General features: G+C 36.4%; 2 protein-coding genes across 9 annotated transcripts; one reads left to right on the plus strand and one right to left on the minus strand.

Moving 5' to 3' along the window:
• Positions 1 to 4,051: 4,051 nt before the first annotated feature.
• LOC136832613 (uncharacterized) lies at positions 4,052 to 10,104 on the plus strand. Of its 8 annotated transcripts, none has more exons than XM_067093835.1 (7): positions 4,099 to 4,191; positions 5,411 to 5,674; positions 6,695 to 6,916; positions 7,765 to 7,906; positions 8,045 to 8,136; positions 8,614 to 8,811; positions 9,627 to 10,104. In XM_067093835.1, the coding sequence occupies exons 3-7, from the start codon at positions 6,845 to 6,847 to the stop codon at positions 9,690 to 9,692; spliced, it is 570 nt and encodes a 189-aa protein (XP_066949936.1). In that variant the 5' UTR covers positions 4,099 to 4,191; positions 5,411 to 5,674; positions 6,695 to 6,844; the 3' UTR covers positions 9,693 to 10,104. The 8 variants fall into 8 exon arrangements, with proteins under 8 accessions (XP_066949934.1, XP_066949936.1, XP_066949939.1 ...); XM_067093838.1 differs by having other exon boundaries at positions 6,698 to 6,916; XM_067093833.1 differs by lacking the exon at positions 5,411 to 5,674 and having other exon boundaries at positions 4,052 to 4,191.
• Positions 10,105 to 12,237: 2,133 nt separating this feature from the next.
• Positions 12,238 to 20,552, minus strand: LOC136832616 (uncharacterized). The gene is made up of 6 exons (XM_067093843.1): positions 18,937 to 20,552; positions 16,982 to 17,075; positions 16,476 to 16,593; positions 15,544 to 15,626; positions 15,158 to 15,358; positions 12,238 to 14,916 (listed from the first exon to the last, which is right to left on the minus strand). Exons 2-6 carry the CDS (start codon positions 17,066 to 17,068, stop codon positions 14,815 to 14,817), a joined length of 591 nt encoding a protein of 196 aa, XP_066949944.1. The 5' UTR covers positions 17,069 to 17,075; positions 18,937 to 20,552; the 3' UTR covers positions 12,238 to 14,814.
• Positions 20,553 to 21,627: the final 1,075 nt, after the last annotated feature.

Below are 21,627 nucleotides of genomic sequence, written 5' to 3' on the forward strand. Positions count from 1 at the left end.
AATAAGGCAGTCTGGTTCCTTTTTTAATATTGATTTTTGAACCACCCTGTTAACTGAAACATGATATATATATATATATATATATATATATATATATATATATATATATATATATATATATATATATATATATATATATATATATATATATATATATATATATTCTCTTGTAAGATGTATAAAGTATGAGTTTTCCAGAATATTATGATAAGCTTTGTAAATGTCGTATGATTTTTCTTTATACAAGAGATATTGTGAGTGTATTCTGTATATTAATGATAGTTATGTAAAATGTCTTTGTAGTGTCAGATCTCATAAATATTAATGATTTAGATAACAGCGTAATGTAAAATCAGTTAGATAGCGTCATAGTGGAAGAGCGAGATTACGCCAGACCAGATGTTCTAGCTGTCAAGGGTCAGGTAAGCGTGTTGACAGATAAGCGCTCCGTCGCCGCAAAATTTTGTCTCAGTTGCTTTTGTTTCAAGTCAAGTGTTATCAGCTGAGATAAAGGCAGACTCGCACTCTTCGTTTGTTTAACAAATACGCCAATCAAATGATTAGCCACCTGCGGATTGTATCGATCGCGTTGAGATCTTGTCCAAAGCGATTTCCCTTAAAGTCACTTATGCCTTTTTTTTTGAGAAATACGAACAAGTTATTGAGTAAAAGTGCATGGCAATTGCATAGTGTTTTGTGAGACTGCATCAGCTGTTCCATGGATTTCATTCCCAAAATGTTTTAGAATGTGCTATGGATCTTGTCCCCAAAACGTTTTGCCTTAATATAACAGACATCATCTAGGTGTTTTGCTTTTAGCTGGAATCCTAAAAATTTGTTCATTCTGATTTTAGAGACCTTTTGTATTGGTTCTCTCTCTCTCTTCACGAAAGAGAAGTTTGAAACGTAAAGTAAATTTATTTTGGTCATTGATATTAACCTTAGCTTCTGAGATCTGGTAATCGTAGTAATTAGTGTTTTTACCAGTAATGGCGCCTATCAGAAAAGTGTGTCAAGCTGCAGCAATTAGGGTAATCTTGTGAAAGTTTTCACAAGCTTGAGTAAGATAACGTGAATTTTACCTATTTAGGTCAATATATTAGGGGATTTATGCTTTAGCGAGTTTGCATAGGATTTTATTTTCATGTTTTGTATATTTGTGTTTTCTTACTATCATTTGAATTATTTAATTCTTTTTGAATTTGATGCTTGTGTGTTTGTGTTCACAGTCTCTTAGTTTTTCATACTTTATATAGTGGTGATTTGACGTCTGTTTACTAAGCATCTTAAGTGTTTCTTAATAGTTTAACATTGCATACTTGATTTAATTTTCATTTACTTAGATTTTCTTTTCAAATCTTAAGCATTTCTTAATAGTATAAACCTTGCTTGATTAATTTAATTTCTTGATAATTTAAAATTTTTGTGATTCAAATTTAAGTTTGATTTAAGAATTAATTAGATTTGTGTTGTTTCAAGTATTAGTTCAAAATTAAGAACGTGAATTCTGATGATAAATTTTGAATTTAAAAATAAATTTTTTGAACTTAAATTTTTTTAAATATGCGTCATTTACTAACCACTAATGGCAGGATTAATTAGGTGAATACCGACTCTGATAGAGAGTTTTGTTCATTTAGTTTTGCTGAAGTGACTCAAACTTGGGGAGACAAGTTAAGTTGTTTGATGGAGTGATGCCCTTTTACTTTACTATATTTCTTGTTTGAATGTTGATACCTCGCACTTGTTTTGATAAACTTAGTCTGACGTCTCACATGATTAGTAAGCTTTTTAATGGACCACTCCTGCCTTTAGAAGTGTTGTATTTTTATTGTTATGAGAGTTCAGGCATCTGGGTGAAGTGAGGTAAATTTTTGAATTCTATGATTAGCAGTGCAATAACCAGGTACTTGGAACACTGTGACAATATATATATATATATATATATATATATATATATATATATATATATATATATATATATATATATGTATACATACTTTATATATATAATATATGTATATATACATACATATATATGTATATACATATATATCCATATGCATATATACTACTGTCCACATTCACACGGAAACGTAAATGCAACAGCGCTATGCAAACCTGTTCAGCTTGAAGCTATCAATGCATGAGTGTGCTTGAATTAAAGTAAGGTAATTTCATACGCACGTAAGATCTGAAATCTATTCTCATCCAGCGTGGTAAAATTATATTATATCATTAAACAGCAAACCCTCTTAACTCGAGTTCGAATTCTGGCATTGAAGAGGAGTATTTTTTGTTTTGTTTTTTTATACTGCGTTCACAAAACAATACGTAACAGATTCTGATGAAATACTGATTTAATACTGTAATTTCCGATTCATGAATAAATACGAGGGCTTTCGCAGCAATCATTGGAATCTTTGTATTTCATTGCTTTTATTTAAAAGAGAGAGAGAGAGAGAGAGAGAGAGAGAGAGAGAGAGAGAGAGAGAGAGAGAGAGAGAGAGAGAGAGAGAGAGAGAAATTTTGCTACTTTTATACCCATCCAACGTTGTGTTAGAGTCATCTTGAGAAGCAATAGTGAATTCCTGTTAAGAACCTGGATCAAAGTTGCCAGCTCTATCCTATTTTGCACCATGGGTGCCACCCACTACAGTCGAATATCCCCCAGGTACGTATTCCACTGCTTTGGTCGACACAGGTGCAATGTACCTTTGCGGGAACATCTGTTAGAACCACGTCTAGTCTTGGAAGACCTAAATGCAAAGGACGAGTCAGAATGGAGAAACTCATACCAAAATCAGGAATAGAAAATTTAATGGACGCCAAAGTCTTTAGCCAGTGATTTAAGAAGCATAAGCGTGGGAACAATTTTCAAGATTTGGCGGAATAAAGGAATAAAAAAAATTCATCAGGATCGACAGGTCTTCAAAAAACTTGAAAGACTCTCAATCTGGCTGCATTTGAAGAAGAGATGGGCCAGATGTTTGTCAGAAGAGAATTAGCCATAAAATATGGTACATACAATTGACTTGACTTTTAGTCTGTTTAAATTAAGTTTATCATCAAAGAAAAATTCTGGGTAGGAAAGGGTGGGGATGGACGAATTCCAACATCTTAGGCCTACTAACAATCATGGTTTGAATTTTGTTACGGTCTATCTTCGTCCCCCATAATACGTAATATGCGCTAATTGTAACTATATCTTCATTAATCGAATAGGCTACTACAGCTCTACCTTGTTCTCTAGGCCGAAGCATCGATCTTGTGTACTAAGGTACACTCAGGTAACCACTACCTGCTTCCGGCGGCGTAGATAAAGAGATGAATTTAAAGGTATGTCCGTAAAAAAAAAAAAAAAAAAATACATAAAACGAATTTACAGAATGATATTTTCATAAGCGAAAACTTTTTCCTGTCATGGAATTTTGTGTCTATTTTTTTTCTTCACCACTCGTCTCTTGCCCTTTTAAAGCTGTGCGTTGGGGTTTGCGTTCTGGGATGTGCACCAGAATGTATAACTCACTCCGGCTTTTTAAAACCATGTTCCATGAGCCCATGTGCCAGTATCTGGCTTCTTAATAATCCCCCGTCCAAGACTGACCAGACCCAAAGTTGCTTGACTTCTCTAACCAAAAAACCTTCATATCAGTGTAACAAATGTGCTTTACCCAGTTCTTCATTACCTCCGCAGAAAATCACTTTCTCTACGAAGTCCACTTCTAAATAACCGTCTGTATGCTACATGCACGTACGACTGCACATTTGCTTGTTAATACATATGTGATTGCTTACAATCAACTAAATTCAATGTTGGCATTGATTAGTGAAATTTGTATTGTCCCCATGTTTATTTTACTCCTGTACTTAAATGTGTTTAAAGCATTTGTTGTTTTAAATCACTTGTGCACAGCATGATAATTATCTCCTTCAGGGGACAGACAAACTTTTTGGAACCATATCATTAAAGGACAGGAAAGACTTCATCGTCTCAGCATTCCAGGGGACCCATACCATTCCGTCACGGGTGACGTCATACACCTGCAAGCCAATCACCTTGGCAGGTAAAGTTTCGCTGCCAGACGGTAGAAGCATGTTTTTACTTTCACAGAAAATACTCAGTTTGTTTCTGGATTGTTTGTTGATCGTACCTAAGTTTTCGCGAACTTGTCGCAACTGCTGGCGAAGGTATCAGAGTTTTTCAGTGTTTGACAGAAAAGGAAGCAGAAAATCGGTCTAACCAACCTGCAACGGAATTGAGGGATTTTTCTGGTGGCCATCGTCTTCCAGGTGTGCAGACAGAAACTTGCTTCGATCCATTCTCAAACAAGCAATGTTGTGAACCAAGGGAGAAGCGGATTTGCGACTCCTATGGATATGAGTTACCCACTAGAAAAGTTTATTATAATCATATGAAGACATTTATGCTAGTGCATCAGTGTTTTGGGAACGAAAAATACCAAGCAAACCGAGGACAGGAAATTCGTTATTGTAAATCAATGGTTTGCCCTATTTCCTCTGCCCTTCATTTCGATGTGTTGCAGTCTGACTCTTTACATCTACATATCAAGTTTTATTTCAGCAACAACTGTATTCGTAATGCTTTTGTGATCATTTAAGTAACAATGATGCCTTGGGAGTTTTCGCGGTACCAAGTGATACCTATTTACTGTATTGTGCGGTTTTATAGTCTAATGTCGAAGTCCGAGCCAAAAAACGAACGATATCACCATTTAGTTCTACCCACAGAACAAATGACCACAGGAACTGACCTACCACAGTTACACGAAATTAATTATGCCAATTAACATTTTAACTTATATTTGTACAACACTCACATACACACACCCACAAGAGCCCTGACTAATCAATTACAAATAAGGTCATGCATGACTACTTGTATTGATATTCTAAAGGCAAACCGGACTAACGCACACACACACACACAAGCACAGATATGCAGTATACGTATAGCGTGCTGTATTTAAACGTATTGTGATAAAGTTTGCCTTCATTCGTATCTGCTCAATGATCCTACAGAAAATTGTCTGTTATATTGCTCAGTGTGAGAATCCACTTTCCTACAGCAAATGTACAGACATCATTTACTCCCTGTATCTTTTTTCTATTCCGTTTTATTCTGTTCTCTTCATTTTTTCCTACATGATTACAGTTTGACGTTTGTTTTGGAATCGGGGAAGGGAAGGGAAGGAGAGTACCCCGAAAACATAAAAGTACTGACCCTGAATCCCGCACGATTGATTGTCACTCTTATGTATATACTCTCGGGCAGATCGATATCTCTCTCTCTCTCTCTCTCTCTCTCTCTCTCTCTCTCTCTCTCTCTCTCTCTCTCTCTCTCTACCCGTGTAGAATATAGATCGCTTGACCATAAAATTTATTATAGTGTGAAGAACGCATTTAATTTGATGAATAAACAATAATAAAATTCAAAAGGAGACGAACAAATCAGCCTATCCTTCATATGCGGGAAGAAAGGGCTCGAAAGATATTTGCTCGAATCTTCCAAGAAAAGTGCACAAAAAAGTAGCCATATATATTTTGTATGAGAAAATAGGAGGCTCAAGAAATCCAGTCCAAGGAAAAAAAGATCTGAAAAATACACTAACACAGTGGTTCTTGAGCACCACCTCTGTTGCTGTTCCGCGTGGTGAGTTCCGCCCCTCAGATGCCGTTGCGGGTATTAAATGTTCTCGCGATAACTCACACACATTTTTCAAGTTTCCCCATATATATTATCCTATCTTTAATCTACAAATAATTTTGCTCATTTACATTACCTCTCACTAACGTATGGATTCTTCTGTCACCTTTGTTAACTTATCATTAGCTCTTCACTGATTCCGACTGCTGTTGTCTTCTCTCTTTGTCTCCCCCTGCATGACAGTTAAACTTTTCCGTTGACGAGATACAGTATATTTCTAATAAATAGCTGACAATTTACCTCTTCCCACCACTCCTAAACTGATTTTTAATAACTTTAATTCTAACTGCCCTGATTAACCCACTGAAGACTTTAATGCCACTTTGTCTCGACGACGGCTATTAGTCTCTTGCTTTGACAACCAGCTCTTTCCAGGCCAATATGACGTTTAACCATTATTGCTTGTCATGAATTCTCCCAATCTCTTGGTAGGATTTTAAGTGTATTCTCAACAATATGCCAATATTTATCCTCAAGGAAATGGTCATGTTTTGGCCTCAGCTTAACTGATTTCATTTGAACTTTCATTTGCCTTTGTCAAATCAGTATTTTCCATTAAGTCACTACTGAATGCTGTACCATTTTTGCAATAATCATATCCTTTTTCCGCCAAGACGTTTTTTTTGATGGCTGGCAGGCTAGATTTATTTAAGTTATCAAGCCTAAGCCTATCCTTGATTCGTCTTTGTATACTGTAGCTGTCATGAACATATCACAATTGTTTGGGATATTGGCTAGTAGCTTTTTTTTTATTTGCATTTTCCGTTACCATTACTTGCTGGCCTTTTGATGTGGTATTGTATCAAACTTGACGATGGTTCACTAGCACGTTTCGACCACATCTTTGTTTACCTTGCCATGTTGGTAATCCTAACTGAAAATAAGGCTTCACTTTACTTAACTTTAATGCGCACTGCTTCTGTGTAAGCGGACGTTTGATCTACTTATCCCCGACTTTCCTTTCAGCAGGTAATAATTCATTTAACCTATGAATGACCCAGCCAGCAACAATCTCAAAGTTGACGAGCACAGTGCTTCGAACAGAACCGTACTTCTTTCCTAAAGCCTCCCCGGACGAGTGACAACAAAGAATTCGTCTTTCAACTTGAGCACAAGATGTGGGAACCTCAAATGTTCTGTTGCTGCAGCGTGAGGCAGGGAAGCATCCTGATTGCCTCTCTCCTCTTGGTAAGAGTTCTGCGCCCCTCATAAATCATTTAGAAAGTTATTTTTGGTTTAGTATGTTTATGTTACTGAGATTCCTAAATTATTTCTAAGGCTGCTTTAGGCTGTTATTCAGATTAACGCTGGGACTTCTAGATTAATCATGAAAAAATGCTAGACTAATGTTGCTTTTTTTTCTAGCTCTAGATTAATAATTAAATAACTTTGGATTTATTCTCTCCTGGTGATAATATGGAAATTTTTAAAGGTCTGGGTTCATTCTTAATGGGTTTATCAAATTAAGGCTAAAATTATACCTAAACGAAATTCGATATTCCGATGTCTAAAAAAAATACTCTGTCGTGTTGATGAGAATTTTAGATAAATCATTTCGTAATTCTAGACTGACATGAGTAGCAGAGATTTTCTCTACATTAAAGCGCCTGGTGCTATTGACATATTGGTATCCAATCAGCCTTTTACATTTAGTCGTGCAGTTCCTTGGTTGTTTTCTACCATTAACTCCAAAATTGACAGATTGTCACATTTTTAACCAAGATTGAGATTGTAAGTTTTGGCATTTTCTTTTCATCTTGATGTGCGGTTTTAAGGCTTTAGGGAGTCCATTTTGTGCTCCTATGAATGGAAATTTGTTTAACCGCCAAAATCATTGTCTCTGCACGGATCGTGAAGTATTTAAAGCCAAGGAAGAGTTTAGTAACAAAAAGCATTATTATTATTATTATTATTATTATTATTATTATTATTATTATTATTATTATTATTATTATTATTATTATTATTATAAAACAGAAACCAAAGCGAAGCATAAACAACGATGGAAATAACACTTGATCTGTATATCTTTTCAGGTCTGGTGCATTACTGACATAGGCTTATCCGTACTAGGCCTACCTAGAAATGTCTTCATTACTGACTTCCATGAGGGATGTAGAGAACGCGACCAGATGGTCATGGACGAGGAAATGTGTCAGAAAATTGCAGCCAGAAGTCGTGAGTATTCATTCACGTTAATGACAATGATATTATAGGTTATCTGTGTAACCGTCATTGCAATTCAAACCAAATGCGTCAGGTCTGTACACGGTCTAGACCGCGCCATTACACCCGCACTTTCCTTTTCATCCACAGAAATGACGAAGTCCGTTTTCGTATCCGTCCGTATGGCGACAAATGTGATTCTGATCGCAGTGTCAAGTATGCTCATTCATGGAGTGAGAAAGGTAAGTGGTGGCTTTGCTGTATCTACCACAACTTCTATGCAGACGAAAATATTTGTAATTACATAAATGGAAGTGAGTCTATGTTGCTATAAAAGCAAGCTGGGAGGTATGAAAGGACAGGTGAACCAACTTTCTTTTCACGGAATATGAGGTGTGAATGCAGAATGGAAATGAAAGAAACTAGAAGCTGTTAAGATGATTATTTGTGGAGTAAGACGCATTGAAATGCGACAAAGATGTGCTAATTTGGTCAGCTAGATAGTGACCCACAACAAGGCTCGGGGGTCGTTATCTAGGATTGATATTTCTTGGGGGTCATTATCTAAGATTCGATTACTTGGGGTCACTATCTTGGAACGATCCCATAGTTATCTTAAAGGCACTTTTATTGACGTTACCTTTTTTTTACTGTAACAGCATTAAGAAAAGAATGCTAAGCTAACACAGTTCTCAAAACCTTCCATCTATATTCTTTAGGGTCGACCGTGCTTGCTGATTCCCTTCATGATCGTGCACGTGATGGCCATCGTGAGTCTGATTCTGGCCACCATCATCCAGCTGGTTGCCCTAGTAACGGACAACATGACCGACTTCGTCGTGCTGTTGGTGATCGGACCTATAGGCTTGTGTTTCTTGGTGTACCTGTTCTTCGTCATTCGAGCGTCTTACTTGGAAGTAAATCTTACTTGTGCTTTGAGTATCCCTATGTATAATCTTTTGATCTGTGATATAATTACAAAACTGGTTTTTTATTACGAAGGGGAGTTCAGTTTAGGTTTCTCGCCTTTACCAAAGAAAGGGAATAGTATCAAAACTAGCAACAGACGTCAGGGGATCTTGTGCAGGCGTCTGAAGGAGCCCAGCAACGCCACCAGATTCAGGAAACCTGCAACAAAATTGGACTTGTGTTTGAAGTATTTGTTCATATTGGTAAACATTTCTTGTGGAACTTTAGAGATGATTAAATGAGAAATCATTGGAGCCTTATAGCATCTTAGGTAAATACGCTCTTGCTACATGAAGATCAAATTATATCATATTTGTTAAGCTAAAAACCAGTTTCCTTCTAGAACTTAGATATGAACTCATTAGATGTCATTTCTTAAATAGTCATAACTTAATCTTTAACCAACTGTTTATTGTTAAACATTTCTTTGTTTATTGTGGTAGTAACGAATGGCGATAAATATTTAAGTGAAATGGTGAGAATGATTAATATGATGACAAAATTTCTACTTTATATTTTTTTGAAGATTTCTTAAGCTTTCACAAATATTTGGATATCATTTATCGAGGAAACCATTGAAGATTACTCCGCCACATATTTTCTCAAGCAGACTGAGTGTTCAAAATAATGTGACGAAAGGCGTCATAATTACAGCTGGATTTGAAAATATACATAAATAGTACTACCTGCAGAGTTAAACCTAAGGTAATACCCGTGCCAAATTCTCTAGATAAAGTAGCCTTGTTGCCTTTTTTCTTTCCAGACAAAGCGATCCAAAATCCAGGCCTACACAGAGTTCCACGACGAGGATGGAATTTCAACGGCATGAGTGAACGACCCTTCTTATCTGCCGGTTGGCTGCTTTAAGGAGCGCATGCGCATAGCTGGCACAAGGCCAACTTGATTTCTTAGCGGCAACTGTGACGTTTAGAGAATTGGCGAGTTACGAAGATCTGAGCTTTCCTGATTGGAATGTGCGTTTCTAAAATGACATCATAGACAACCGTTATATTTGGGATGCTTATCGGGGTAAATGATCATAATCTTCAGTTCATGAAAATCCACGGGGCTCATGGATGTTAATTTTTAATATTAGGCTGATTTTGAATGACGTGCTGTAAACCAAGTTCTCGGCGACGTCAAAGCTGGTGATTTTTCAAAGATTAGTGGTGGGTCGTCGTAAGACAGGTTACAGCTTAGTACGTGCAATCTAAGGTTAAAATGAGCTAAGAATTATTTTCCAATATATATATATATATATATATTATATATATATATATATATATATATATATTATATATATATATATATATATATATACAGTATATATTTGTGGTTAAAATAGGTCAAACATTGGTTTCCATATGTCACCAGCCAAATGATATTGGAGAATAAGATGAAGAAGCAATTCATTAACAACAAAACCTAAAATGAAAAATGACATTCTTCTCTTAAAGGAAGGAAAGTTGTAGGCGTTGAATAAACTAAAGCTTAGAGAGAATTCGGTGTTTAATAGAATTTATTAAGATAAATTGAATTTATTTTCAAGCCAACTAACAAGGTATTGAGAGAGTTCTGCAAAACAATGGAACAACGACTGCCCATTTATCCCCATTGAGTGTTAGGGGTAATTCACTTTCTCTCTATACCTTCAAACCATAACGAATTCCTTTGGCAAACACCCTTCATCATTAGACTCAAAATAAACAAACTGTCAATAGAGTGTTGTTTAAAATAGGTCTAGGTCAGTGAACCGGCTCAAGAACCAGGACACCAATCTGCAGCCAGCGCAACAAAGAAAGAGCCCACCCGTGCACTTTCCTGCAAACAAAGCATGCTGTGTTTTATAATACTCCGTCCGTCAAGGTGTTTGTTTTTAAGCTTGGGTGTTCCAGATTCACCGTTGTTCTTGATTACGGTCTGATCAAATCCGTTATAAAAGTCAATGTTGTTTTAAGCTACGGCCTTTTCGATTCTGATATTGCTAAATCTGAATCGTTGAGGTGTCCTAGAAAGAAAAATCTCTAGTGGTGGATGAGTTTAATTCAAAGAACGTTCTTCATTTATACAGAAGAATTTATATGGCCACCAATTTATATTTATTCTGTTTCTAGACCGTTTCAGTTTTTTATGAGAGACTGTAAATGTGTTGAGAATTAATGCACTGCATAAGTGCTAGCTCCATCTTGTCTTGTGTTTTGTAGAGACTGCAAACTGCATTTCTGAGTGACACCAAAAACCTCTTTTGGGTTAGTGCCTTTACTTCAGATGTACTTGTTGGAAAATAGTGTACATATTTATGATAGCGTATATTTTCTCGTTATATATATATATATATATATATATAGACATACGTACATACACGCATGTGCTTAAGGTACTGCTTTGAATTGTTCCTTATTTCTGCCCTGCTACTAAAAACGCGCACATGCACGCGCGCACAGACACATTTATAGTATGCATATATACATATATAAATGTGTTTGCGCGTGTTGTGTGCAGATATATTTGTGGGAATATAATGGAACTCAACGGAAAACCTTATTTTTTCTGATTTCAAGTTACAAACAGCTAGACAGCAGAACTATAAATAGAAATGTGACGAATGTTAGAAATGAATATAGACCCATTCTGCACACCAAGTCTAGGCGATGAGTTTAAGTTATTACAACTTGTCCAGATGCAGTGTAAATAAAAACGGATTTATTTATGATTTTGTAATTAGACGGAATACTATTGAATTTCTTACCTGTTGTCGGCATTTATATGTATCAAAATATGCAAAAACTAATCTTATATTTTCTATCGCTTATATAATATATTATGAGAAAATAGCAAGCGTGTTTTACTTATCAATTTTATGAAACAGTAAAAATAGACTCCTCTCATTGACTACAAAGCAAAGTCTGAAAAGACATGGATGGTTTCTGAAACGCTGTCTGCAAAATATACATGATTACACAATACACTGAATCTTCACTTCAAGGCAGACTCCGATCAAACTCAGAATCTCTCTCTTAGGTCTAAAAGAGGTGATTCTGTGATTCTTTTCCAAGCGCTCCCTGCGAGGAATTTGAGCCCTTCTTATGAAAGAATTGGTTCAATACCTGATCTTATTCTGGAGCCCTGCCATAAAAAGTGGGTCTCGTAGTTAGGCAATATGATTACAACTTCAATATTCCTTAACGCCGCCACTAACGTTATACCTGCCCGGTTACGCCTGCGCAGTCAGCCTGCGCAGGTTAGTGAATATTCGTGGCGGCCTTTATGAAACTCGTCTGCAAAAGTCAAACGTTTCTTTTCGTAAGTAACAAAATAATGAAAATGCTTAACCAGTAAGAAAGGTTTCCTATTTAAAAATAAATACTCTGGTACATTTTCCTATTTACTTTCCTATTTCAAATAAAATCAAATACAGGTGTTGGCTGCATAAAAAGTTGATACATACCAATATACATATATGTACATTCTCTCTCTCTCTCTCTCTCTCTCTCTCTCTCTCTCTCTCTCTCTCTCTCTCTCTCTCTCTGAGTGTGGTATGCAGATCTGCTGATGGCCTAAAATAGGAAAATTAGGAACGTGAAGAAAGTTGCCAACTACTGGAAAATAGATAAATAATTCTAAAGGCGAAGAAAGCTGAAAACTGACAATTGCGATCACCTTAAAATAATAAAATCGAAGCAATCCCACAATCTTTCACATTTTATCACGAGTGAACATCCAATCCCTTTGCCCGAGTGTTATCTTGATGGCGGGCATGCTAAGTCCTCTGTGACGTCACTGGGAGGGCTCGCTACTCGCTAGACGTCAGTGTCGAGAAGGAATTCTCCGAAATCGGGAACGGTCCCACGAAGATCAAACTATACCAGTGACTGTGCGTCATTCTGGCTCGTTTCGTTCTCATTCTATGAAAGCTGTGACAGGAAATTCATTTTTACAACCTAAACTATTCCTGCTGCTACGAGGAAGTTCTAACAAACACCCAGTAGGCCCTAAAAATTTCCAGCATGTAATTCGAGGCTTTATCTCAGAGTAAAAAGACTAGTAAGTATACGTCATATCTTAGCAGGAAGAAGTAGGCTTTTGTTTCGTGTTATAAACAAAGTTATAGTTATTTGTTGTGCTTTTGGTTTACTTATAAACAAAATTACTATAAAAATGGACAATTCAGTAGTCTAAAAACTAGACGTAAAACTTTTCAGAACTGTTTAATCTAAAACTAATTGAAGAAGATCTTGTATGAAATTGTCGTTTGTGTTGAAAGATTTGCTACAGACAAAGAACGTACTTTGTTTGAACTTGATATGAATACAGTGTGTAGTCTCTCACACAGAACACACACACACATACACATACTTATCAATGCAAGCTTGGAATTCAAGCAGAGAAAAAACTTGCAGAAAGCGACGAATTTTTCATTTGTTCCTCACTCATACTCAAGGCTTGCAGTGTTCAACGTACCACGAACACATACAGTAAATTCTCATACATACAGAATAAATAAATACATATTCTAAATCATTCATTGCATCCATTGTTTCTCTGTGATGTTCAAGTTTTGCTCTTGTATTAAGGTTTGTGGGACTTCGCTGGTATTTTAATTCCTTTTCTAAAGAAACCAGAAAATAAATATATGTGAAAACGGACGTTTTTCGGGAATTCTGAAAATGGAGGTAGGGCCGTCAGTGCACCTCACGTGGTGCACTATAGGCTTATTTGCAGCATCCCTTCGGCTCCTAGCTGCAACCCCTTTCATTCCTTTTACTGCACCTCCGTTCATATTCTTTCTATTCTATTCTTGCCACAATATGTAAGTTAATGGTTGGAATGAATCAACACCCATTATTGTAAATAAAATATAATAATTATCCCAAAATATTTTAAAAGTCCGGACAGCCATAATAATAATAATAATGATAGGGATAAATAATAATAATAGGGATAAATATATAGTAAGCAGTAAAAGACAAATTACAAAAAAGCAAATGTCTCTAAAGTCAACGTAGGAGTCTCGTGTTTACAGGACTGACTGGCAGATCCGGTTCCAACTAATCTTTGTCTAAATTTGGTTCCAGCATGTCTGACTTGCGGTCTTAATTTGTCGCCAGCAGAATAAGTTATGTGTTGTTTATTTGGCTAGTTTATCTAATTATCATTTATTACAAGCATTCAAACTTATCTCTTTATTTTTTGGTTGTTTTTGCTCGATAGGTTTAAGAATAGATATCGGTTTCGAGTTTGTATGCTTAATACTGGTCACTCGGAAATCAAACTTCAATCCAAGTAATCTTGAAAAATTCACGGATTCTTCTTCTGTAGAACTTTAACCTGTTAGAAAGCATAACACACAAGTATCTCTGAATTCCGTGACATCATTCACATTACAATACTTGCTTGGAAAAGAACTTACTATCACACGTCACACCGAGAGACTAAAGTAACCGTATGAATTCCTGATAAGCTGGACTCAAACTGACGATGAAGGTATGGAGTCTAGAACACCACGGCACTCATTTGAAGTAAATATCAATGGGTAGACCACCTCTTAGAGATTAAGTACATCAATGCGTCCCTGTGTTGACGAACTGGCCTATCCCATTTTTTTTTTAACTCTTGAGTTTTCCAGCCAAAGTGTCTCAGTTTTTTACACTATAACATATCAAAATTTCAGCTGTCTGCGTTGACATATTGTCCAACCAAATTCTCTCAAAAGTTGAGCTAATTAGTAGCTTTGAATAACGTCCAACTCTTCGAAGCCTATTTTTTCAGCATGAAAAAAAAAACGGATTACGCTAGTTCGTCAAACTAGGGACGTATGGGCCGGAATGCAGAAAGTCCCATGATGGCGGGAACCAGTTGGCGTTGGAGCGAGCTTCAGTGGACCGCAACGAAGCAAGAGGGCTGAAGAAGTGAGCGAATGGGACCACTTGTGTAGATGGCACAAAATTTCCTCACTCTTCCACCTGGATTTTTTCGACTGGTTTCAAAATGGTGACCTTCAAGGGGTCCCTTCTGAAATCTTCCGCCCTCTGGTAGCTGATGGGATATTTCAGCTGAAAGAAAAGATGTTCATAATTAGACGCAAAGGTATATTTTTGTACGTCCGTGAAGTGCTGTGACGTTGAAAAGTTTAGCAGCCCGTTATCACCGAATTAGCAAATGTTATCGATAGATTCCGCCAGTGCTGGATCTCAAAAGAATGTTGGAAGTCCCAATTAAATAAGACCTAGTACCACACGGAGCGATCAGATATGTATCAAATGTCGCGCCATTAAAATTCGAGATGTATTTTACCTGTTTGTAATGAACTCGTACGCAGAGGAAGAAGTACACCTCCAAATATATCCCAAGGAAGCCAACAGCCCCGATGAGGTAGTTCCAGTAGGCGTATGCGGTGAAGAAAAGGTAGAGCATGAGGCAGACTGTGAACGATCCGTACAAGACTAAAGAGAAGACCTTGCCCACGAGAAACACGTGGACAAAAATGGGTTCTTTCTGAAAAATGAACAAACACATTAATTGAGAGTTTGAGAAGAGATAGTCAATATAAAATACTGGAAAACTGACTGGTGGTAAATTCAGTAACAGATTAGTTGAAGGTGCGGTATAGGCACGGTAGAACAAATTGGTAACCTCAGTATACAGAAACGTAGAAGAAAAGTGCAAAGTTCATCTCTCACCCTTTTGACGCCCAAGATCAATATAATGCTTCCGATGGCCGTCAGGACAGATACGAAGCCCATGATGACGATGCCAGATATCACTAAAAATAAAAAAGAGAGCGATAGATGAGGAAGAAGAAATTTGGAAGCTTTTATTTTTAGTCTGGGCAAATTTCAAGACAGATATTTGCTTCAAAGACTATCCAGGCTCCAAATTTTTGTCTTATCCAGACTCCAATTTTTGTTTTTCAGTACGATAAGATACTACCAAGAGAGTCTTCGTTGAGGAATTACAGAGCTTTAAAAATGATTCATATTATATAATCAAGATAACACAAGATGACCACGAAACCTTGACAGTGTTAAGGTACGGCTAACAATTTTGAATGAATGAGTTTTGGCTTCCTAAGGACCACCGAATTTTCAGACAAATGGAGGAAGAACCCAGATTTTAGCATAACGCTACAGAAATATTTACAGAAATCTACAAAACAATATCCAGATGATTAAAGATACCAGGAAATTGACAGTGAAAATCACCGTATTTTTCCAGTGATAAAAATATTTCAAATTAGCTTGGCTTTTTTCTTCGCAATTGAACGCCGCATCACATTAGCCTTCAATAATTACCCCAGCCAGATAATCATTAAAACTAACAATGAATTCCTTAATAAATAGTTATGTCCAAAAGAATATTAGGAAATGCAGAGAATGAAATCAAATAGATGGGACTGGTTAACCAAACAAGCCAGATGTAAATGATTGCATAAATACTAGACTAATCTATTCCAGTTGAAGTCAAAATCTCTACCAGAGGAAACTTACCAAGAATTCATAAGATTAAGCCTTGAAATATAAATACGAAACTCTTGCAAGTCGTCACCTCCTTGCATGACCAAGCAAGCAAAATTTAATAATGAAAAAAAGTCTTTAAAGAAAAAAATACTCACACCCGGTTGCACAGGCTTCAGTGTTGACAGCATGTTGCTCCTTGCAATATCGGTAGAAGTCTGAGTAGGACAGTTGGGTATATACCAGCAGGTGGGCTACGTGCAGTATTGAAAATACCTGTTGATGTCGAATGAAAACTATTTTAAATTCAAATCTAGAGATTAGGAAATATTCTTTTTATTGATCAAGTCGTTTGCAAATGTTTGGGAGAGCAGTTTCATTTTTTAATCATATGGATAAATCTCATTGCCAAAATGTTTAACGTTGCAATTTCCAAATCATCCATGGTAATACACTTTTTACCTATATACCCTATTATGCTTGTGATGTACACACACACACGCACACATACACATACACACACATATATACGTGTGTTTGTGTATGTATGTATATATATATATATATATATATATATATATATATATATATATATATATATATATATATATATATATATATATATATATATACACATGCACACCAAGTTAGACTATCTACTTACGGTACCCATCCATCCGATGACCAGAGAAGCAGTGCAGTGACTGCAGCCACAGAGGAACGCCTTCGGTTCCCACACTTGGCAAGCCATGGTGTTCCTACAAAAAAAAAAAATATATATATATATATATATATATATATATATATATATATATATATATATATATATATAGAATCATATATATATATATATATAGAATCATGAAAAACAGCAAATAAATAAATAAAATAAAAACTTCTAATAATGATTTCAATAATCTACTGCAAGCTACATCATCACTATTCCTTCATTATTTTGGTTAACGGGGTAACGATCATTATGAAAATGATGACATCATAACTGCTTAAAACGTTTTCTATGATTTTATGACTCACTAGATCTATTAAAGGTGCGCCACTTTCACAACAGATTTTTTCATTGCATGGACAGGGATGAGTAATTCGGTTTTACGTCAGGATTTCAAATGATCGGCATTGCTTTTATTTATTTATGTATTCTTATAAGTATGTATATGTATACATACATACACACATATAAATATGTATGTACAGTATATATAGAAATAATCAACACAATCACGTGTGGAACAGAAATAAATTTCTGATTCACATCAGGATCGAACCCAGGTCTTTGAATTGAAAGACCTGTGAGTGTGTGTGTGTAAAAACGCCAACATTCTACTCACAGTTCATGCAAAACCCACAAACATGCAACAAACATACACACACTCAGACCCTAAAACCCCGTTGAGCACACACTTAAGCTACATTCAGTGTAAACCCCACATTAACGCACTACAGATGCACATACCGTACTTCTAGCTATTTACATTGTAGAAGGCTTTATATGACTTGTCTGTAGAAGGAAATTTCTGAAATCAAGCCCAAAGGTCGGAAATGTTTAGACCCCACCCTGGCACTGAGACGAATCCTTACGGATAATCTTCGTCATTTTTTTTTTTACCAAATGTTTTGATTGACTAAAATTTTAGCACAAAAGCAAGCTAATTATCGCAGCTGAAACATGAGAGAGCGTCTGTGGTGCTCAGATGTTCAGAACAATCTTCCCTAAATGTTTTCGAGGTCAAATTTTCACTCGGTAAGATTCTATCTATATAAATCTCTCAGGGAGTGTTACGTCGCCGGTTGCGAAGTCAAACGGAAGTTGCCCAATAAACAAGAAAAAGCTTCCAAGAAGGTACTCCTTACACCTGAACGAGTTTCTTCTGATGAATCGAAATGTGGAATGAATTTTACGTTTTTTGTGAGATAAGATTCCTGCTCTTCAGTATTAATTGATAATGTATGGCTCCAGATAAGTGGAGTGCTGCATGGAACAATTTTTTTTCTTGGAAATGCCGGTAAGATATTAAAAAATGCAAAAGTTAGAGAGAGAGAGAGAGAGAGAGAGAATAACCCAGTGCCTGCATGGAATCGATAAAGTGAAAAGTGAAAACCTACTGACATGAAGATAAAAAACTGTTAAATAAACAAGAAAATTAACTGAATTGATATGCGATTTCAGAGAGCATAAACAAATAAATATAAAATATCAGTTGTCTTTCTGCCAGCACCGACCATTTTTTGGCTATTATTTCGTAGACTTGAAAAAGGGTATTTGACCTACATCACTGCACAAGGTTCTTTTACCGATTAAAACCGGATAGAGAAAGAGAGATCACTTCATATACAGTAGATCCCAGTGATTCCAATACGTATTTCACGCTCATATAGAGTTTGGATCGAGGCTCTTTTACTGTCCTTAGTTTCAAAGAAAAATAAATAAATGAAAATACGAAAGGTGGAATTTTGATCCCTTTCATAATTGCACTTATTTTCCTTGAACCCGAATAAAAAGTTTTACCTGCTGATGCCGCATTTGCACTTGCACGTTTTACTGGGTGACACTTCTCTTTCCAAAAATATCTGAGCTCAAATTACGATGCTTCAGTAACTCACCGTTGATGAAACTTTTCTATTTCAAATCTTCAGAAAACCTACAGGCACCGGTATGCTAAGGTAACTTTCACCAACAAACTTGAACTGTTTGTGATAGACACAGCGCATCGGAGAATCCGCGTTCACAAGACAAGCTCACTACGTCCGCACCCTCTGAGCAAGTGAATGTAAGCGACGGGTTGTGGGAACCTCTTTCACTTTCCATTTTACCCAAGTCTCTCAAAGGTCATTACGTCACAGCTAATGGAACGTAGGTATGGGGCCTGTGAGGATTTTCGAGAAGAGAAGCAAGCCCGCGAGGCATCGTTCCTTCGAATGTTATTTGATAACCATCAAGATGAAAGAAGTCTATTGCCTAAACATATCGAGAAAAACTTAAGATATATAGGCCTACTTATAACAGAAAGTATTCATTTACAGAGGAGCACACGAAGAAATATAGCCAGACAGACAGAATTTCGTGGAAAAATGAAATCTTGGAAATTTGTTTATGGTTAAAATTCCGTGTTTTGCAGTTTGTGTTACATTTCAGATGCTGACGAATTCGTTCCGATAAGAAAGTATTTTATCATCATCCAAGAACAGAACCTGTTTTATGTCGCTTCAAGCTAGAAATAAAGCGAAAGAGTGATGGAAATACAACAAAGAGTAGTCACATGTTTAGAATCAAGAAAAGGCAATTTATGGTAGTTCTGGCATCAATGATTACGAGGTCGGTATTGAAACAGGCGTACCCTAGACTTATAATAAAATAGGATCATGGAACTGGATGTTCAAATTGGGGAATTCGTCCTGACAGTAAAGGCTCCTATCATTGCTATCCAGGAATTGAGTCTATGAGAATACAGGCCTGAGAGCAACAACACGGAGAAAGAAATTCTCAATACGCGATGACCCTCCTTACTTGGGCTGAAATGTTTTTGACTCATTTCAGATCAAATCCGAACAACGACATTCAGTTCATACAATAATTTTAGTCCTTAGGAGCAGTAACTGTTCCCGGGTAATTTTTTAAAACTTAAAAAAATTTTGTTTCTCCCATTCATATTAAGCATTCTCTTCTGCTGGAGCCCAAATGACAAAGACGTACTTGAAACAATTAACTATAAATTAATAGCAGATGGCACTTTCAAAAGACGGAGAAGAAGAACAAAGGCAAACTAAGAATCCCCTTGATTGGTGGACAAGTGGGTATAGCTCAAGTTAAACATTCGTCGACGAAACGTTTGCTTTCTGCATCAATAAGTAATCGTTTTCAAGATGAATACACAACTAATACAAAACATCTCTCAGCATCAGTTGATTTCATATAAATACTTCGACGGACGTATGTTAAATCATTCTGGCCTTTCAGCGAGCATGAGCAAATACTGTCCGAGGCGCCCAAACAGCAGACCACAGCAGATGAATTAGAATTCAAAATGTTTTCCATCCTCCGCACATGGTCATCGGAGGCAATCCTTCGTTGAACTGCTATCTCTCGATGTATCCTCAAGTCCTGGCACTCACAGATGTGAGTTCTTGGAATTTAATATGACCCACTGCCTCTTGTAAGACTTACAAGTTTTACAGGTTCTTGTTCGGGCGATGACCTTGCTCTCAAGCTTGTGGGCCGTAGCTTCCCGGGCGATAACATTTCCTCTACATTGAATTGAAAGAATATTCTTTAAAAATTGATCCGCCCAGAAGCAACATATGTAGTTCTCACTCTAGAATAATAGACGTCCTTACTGGATCTATTTCGTCTTAGAATTTTTTTCGAAGAGATTTTGTTCTTAGAAGAGAATAGAATATAGAATTTAGGCCAGAAGCCAAGCGCTAGAACCTATGAGGTCATTCAGTGCTGAAAGAGAAATTGACAATAGGAAGGTTTGAGGGGGGTAACAGGAGGAAAACCTCTTGTCCATCCTTTAATTGTTTTTGTGTACTATCACTGCAACTTGTTAATCACATTTTCTCTTGTGTCTGTGGGAGAGGAGTTGGAAATGTGTGAAGGAATTACTGATCTAACACTGCTTTATAGAAGTGAAGTTTGGATGCTGAAGGCAAATGAAAGGAAAATGTTAACACAACTGTTTGGCCTCAGTGTGCGACATATGAAGAATTAAGAGTGAGAAATACGGAAATACACAAAATGGTAAAAATGTTAAGCATCAAGATAAAAGGTGAAGGGCGCAATATGTCTGAGGGTTCAACGCGCGGCTGATAATAATTTTGTATTGGTGTTTGAACAGGTAAACATGGAAGTTTCTTGCACAACTCTTCCACCCCAAGTTGTGCAGTGAGATGCCATGTCTTTTCTTTTGATACATCATCTGTTAGAGCGAAAAGCCTAATATTGAAATATAAATGATAACTGTGTATTATGTATATGCCTGTGTTATGATATCCAATCTCTTTTACTGAGTCAGAGAAGTTACTGAAGGATTTGTGAATGGTACTACAATTTATTAAAGAAAAAATTCCTTTTTCCTCGTTGCTATAGGCCTAATGTCATGTCTCCTTTTTTAAGTGGAAAACCAAAGCAGCCGTTTCATGCATAATAGGAAATTATGAACGATTTCACAAAGCACAAGGCTTATTATATGTAGTTTAATTTCAAATAAAATCAATGTTTTGGTGCAAGCACAGTCAGGAATGTGTATATGACGTCACAGTCGTGACGTCATTAATGCTGTGCCAAGACCATAT

The sequence above is a fragment of the Macrobrachium rosenbergii genome, chromosome 50 (assembly GCF_040412425.1).
Source record: "Macrobrachium rosenbergii isolate ZJJX-2024 chromosome 50, ASM4041242v1, whole genome shotgun sequence".
NCBI classification, from domain to species: Eukaryota; Metazoa; Arthropoda; class Malacostraca; order Decapoda; family Palaemonidae; genus Macrobrachium; species Macrobrachium rosenbergii.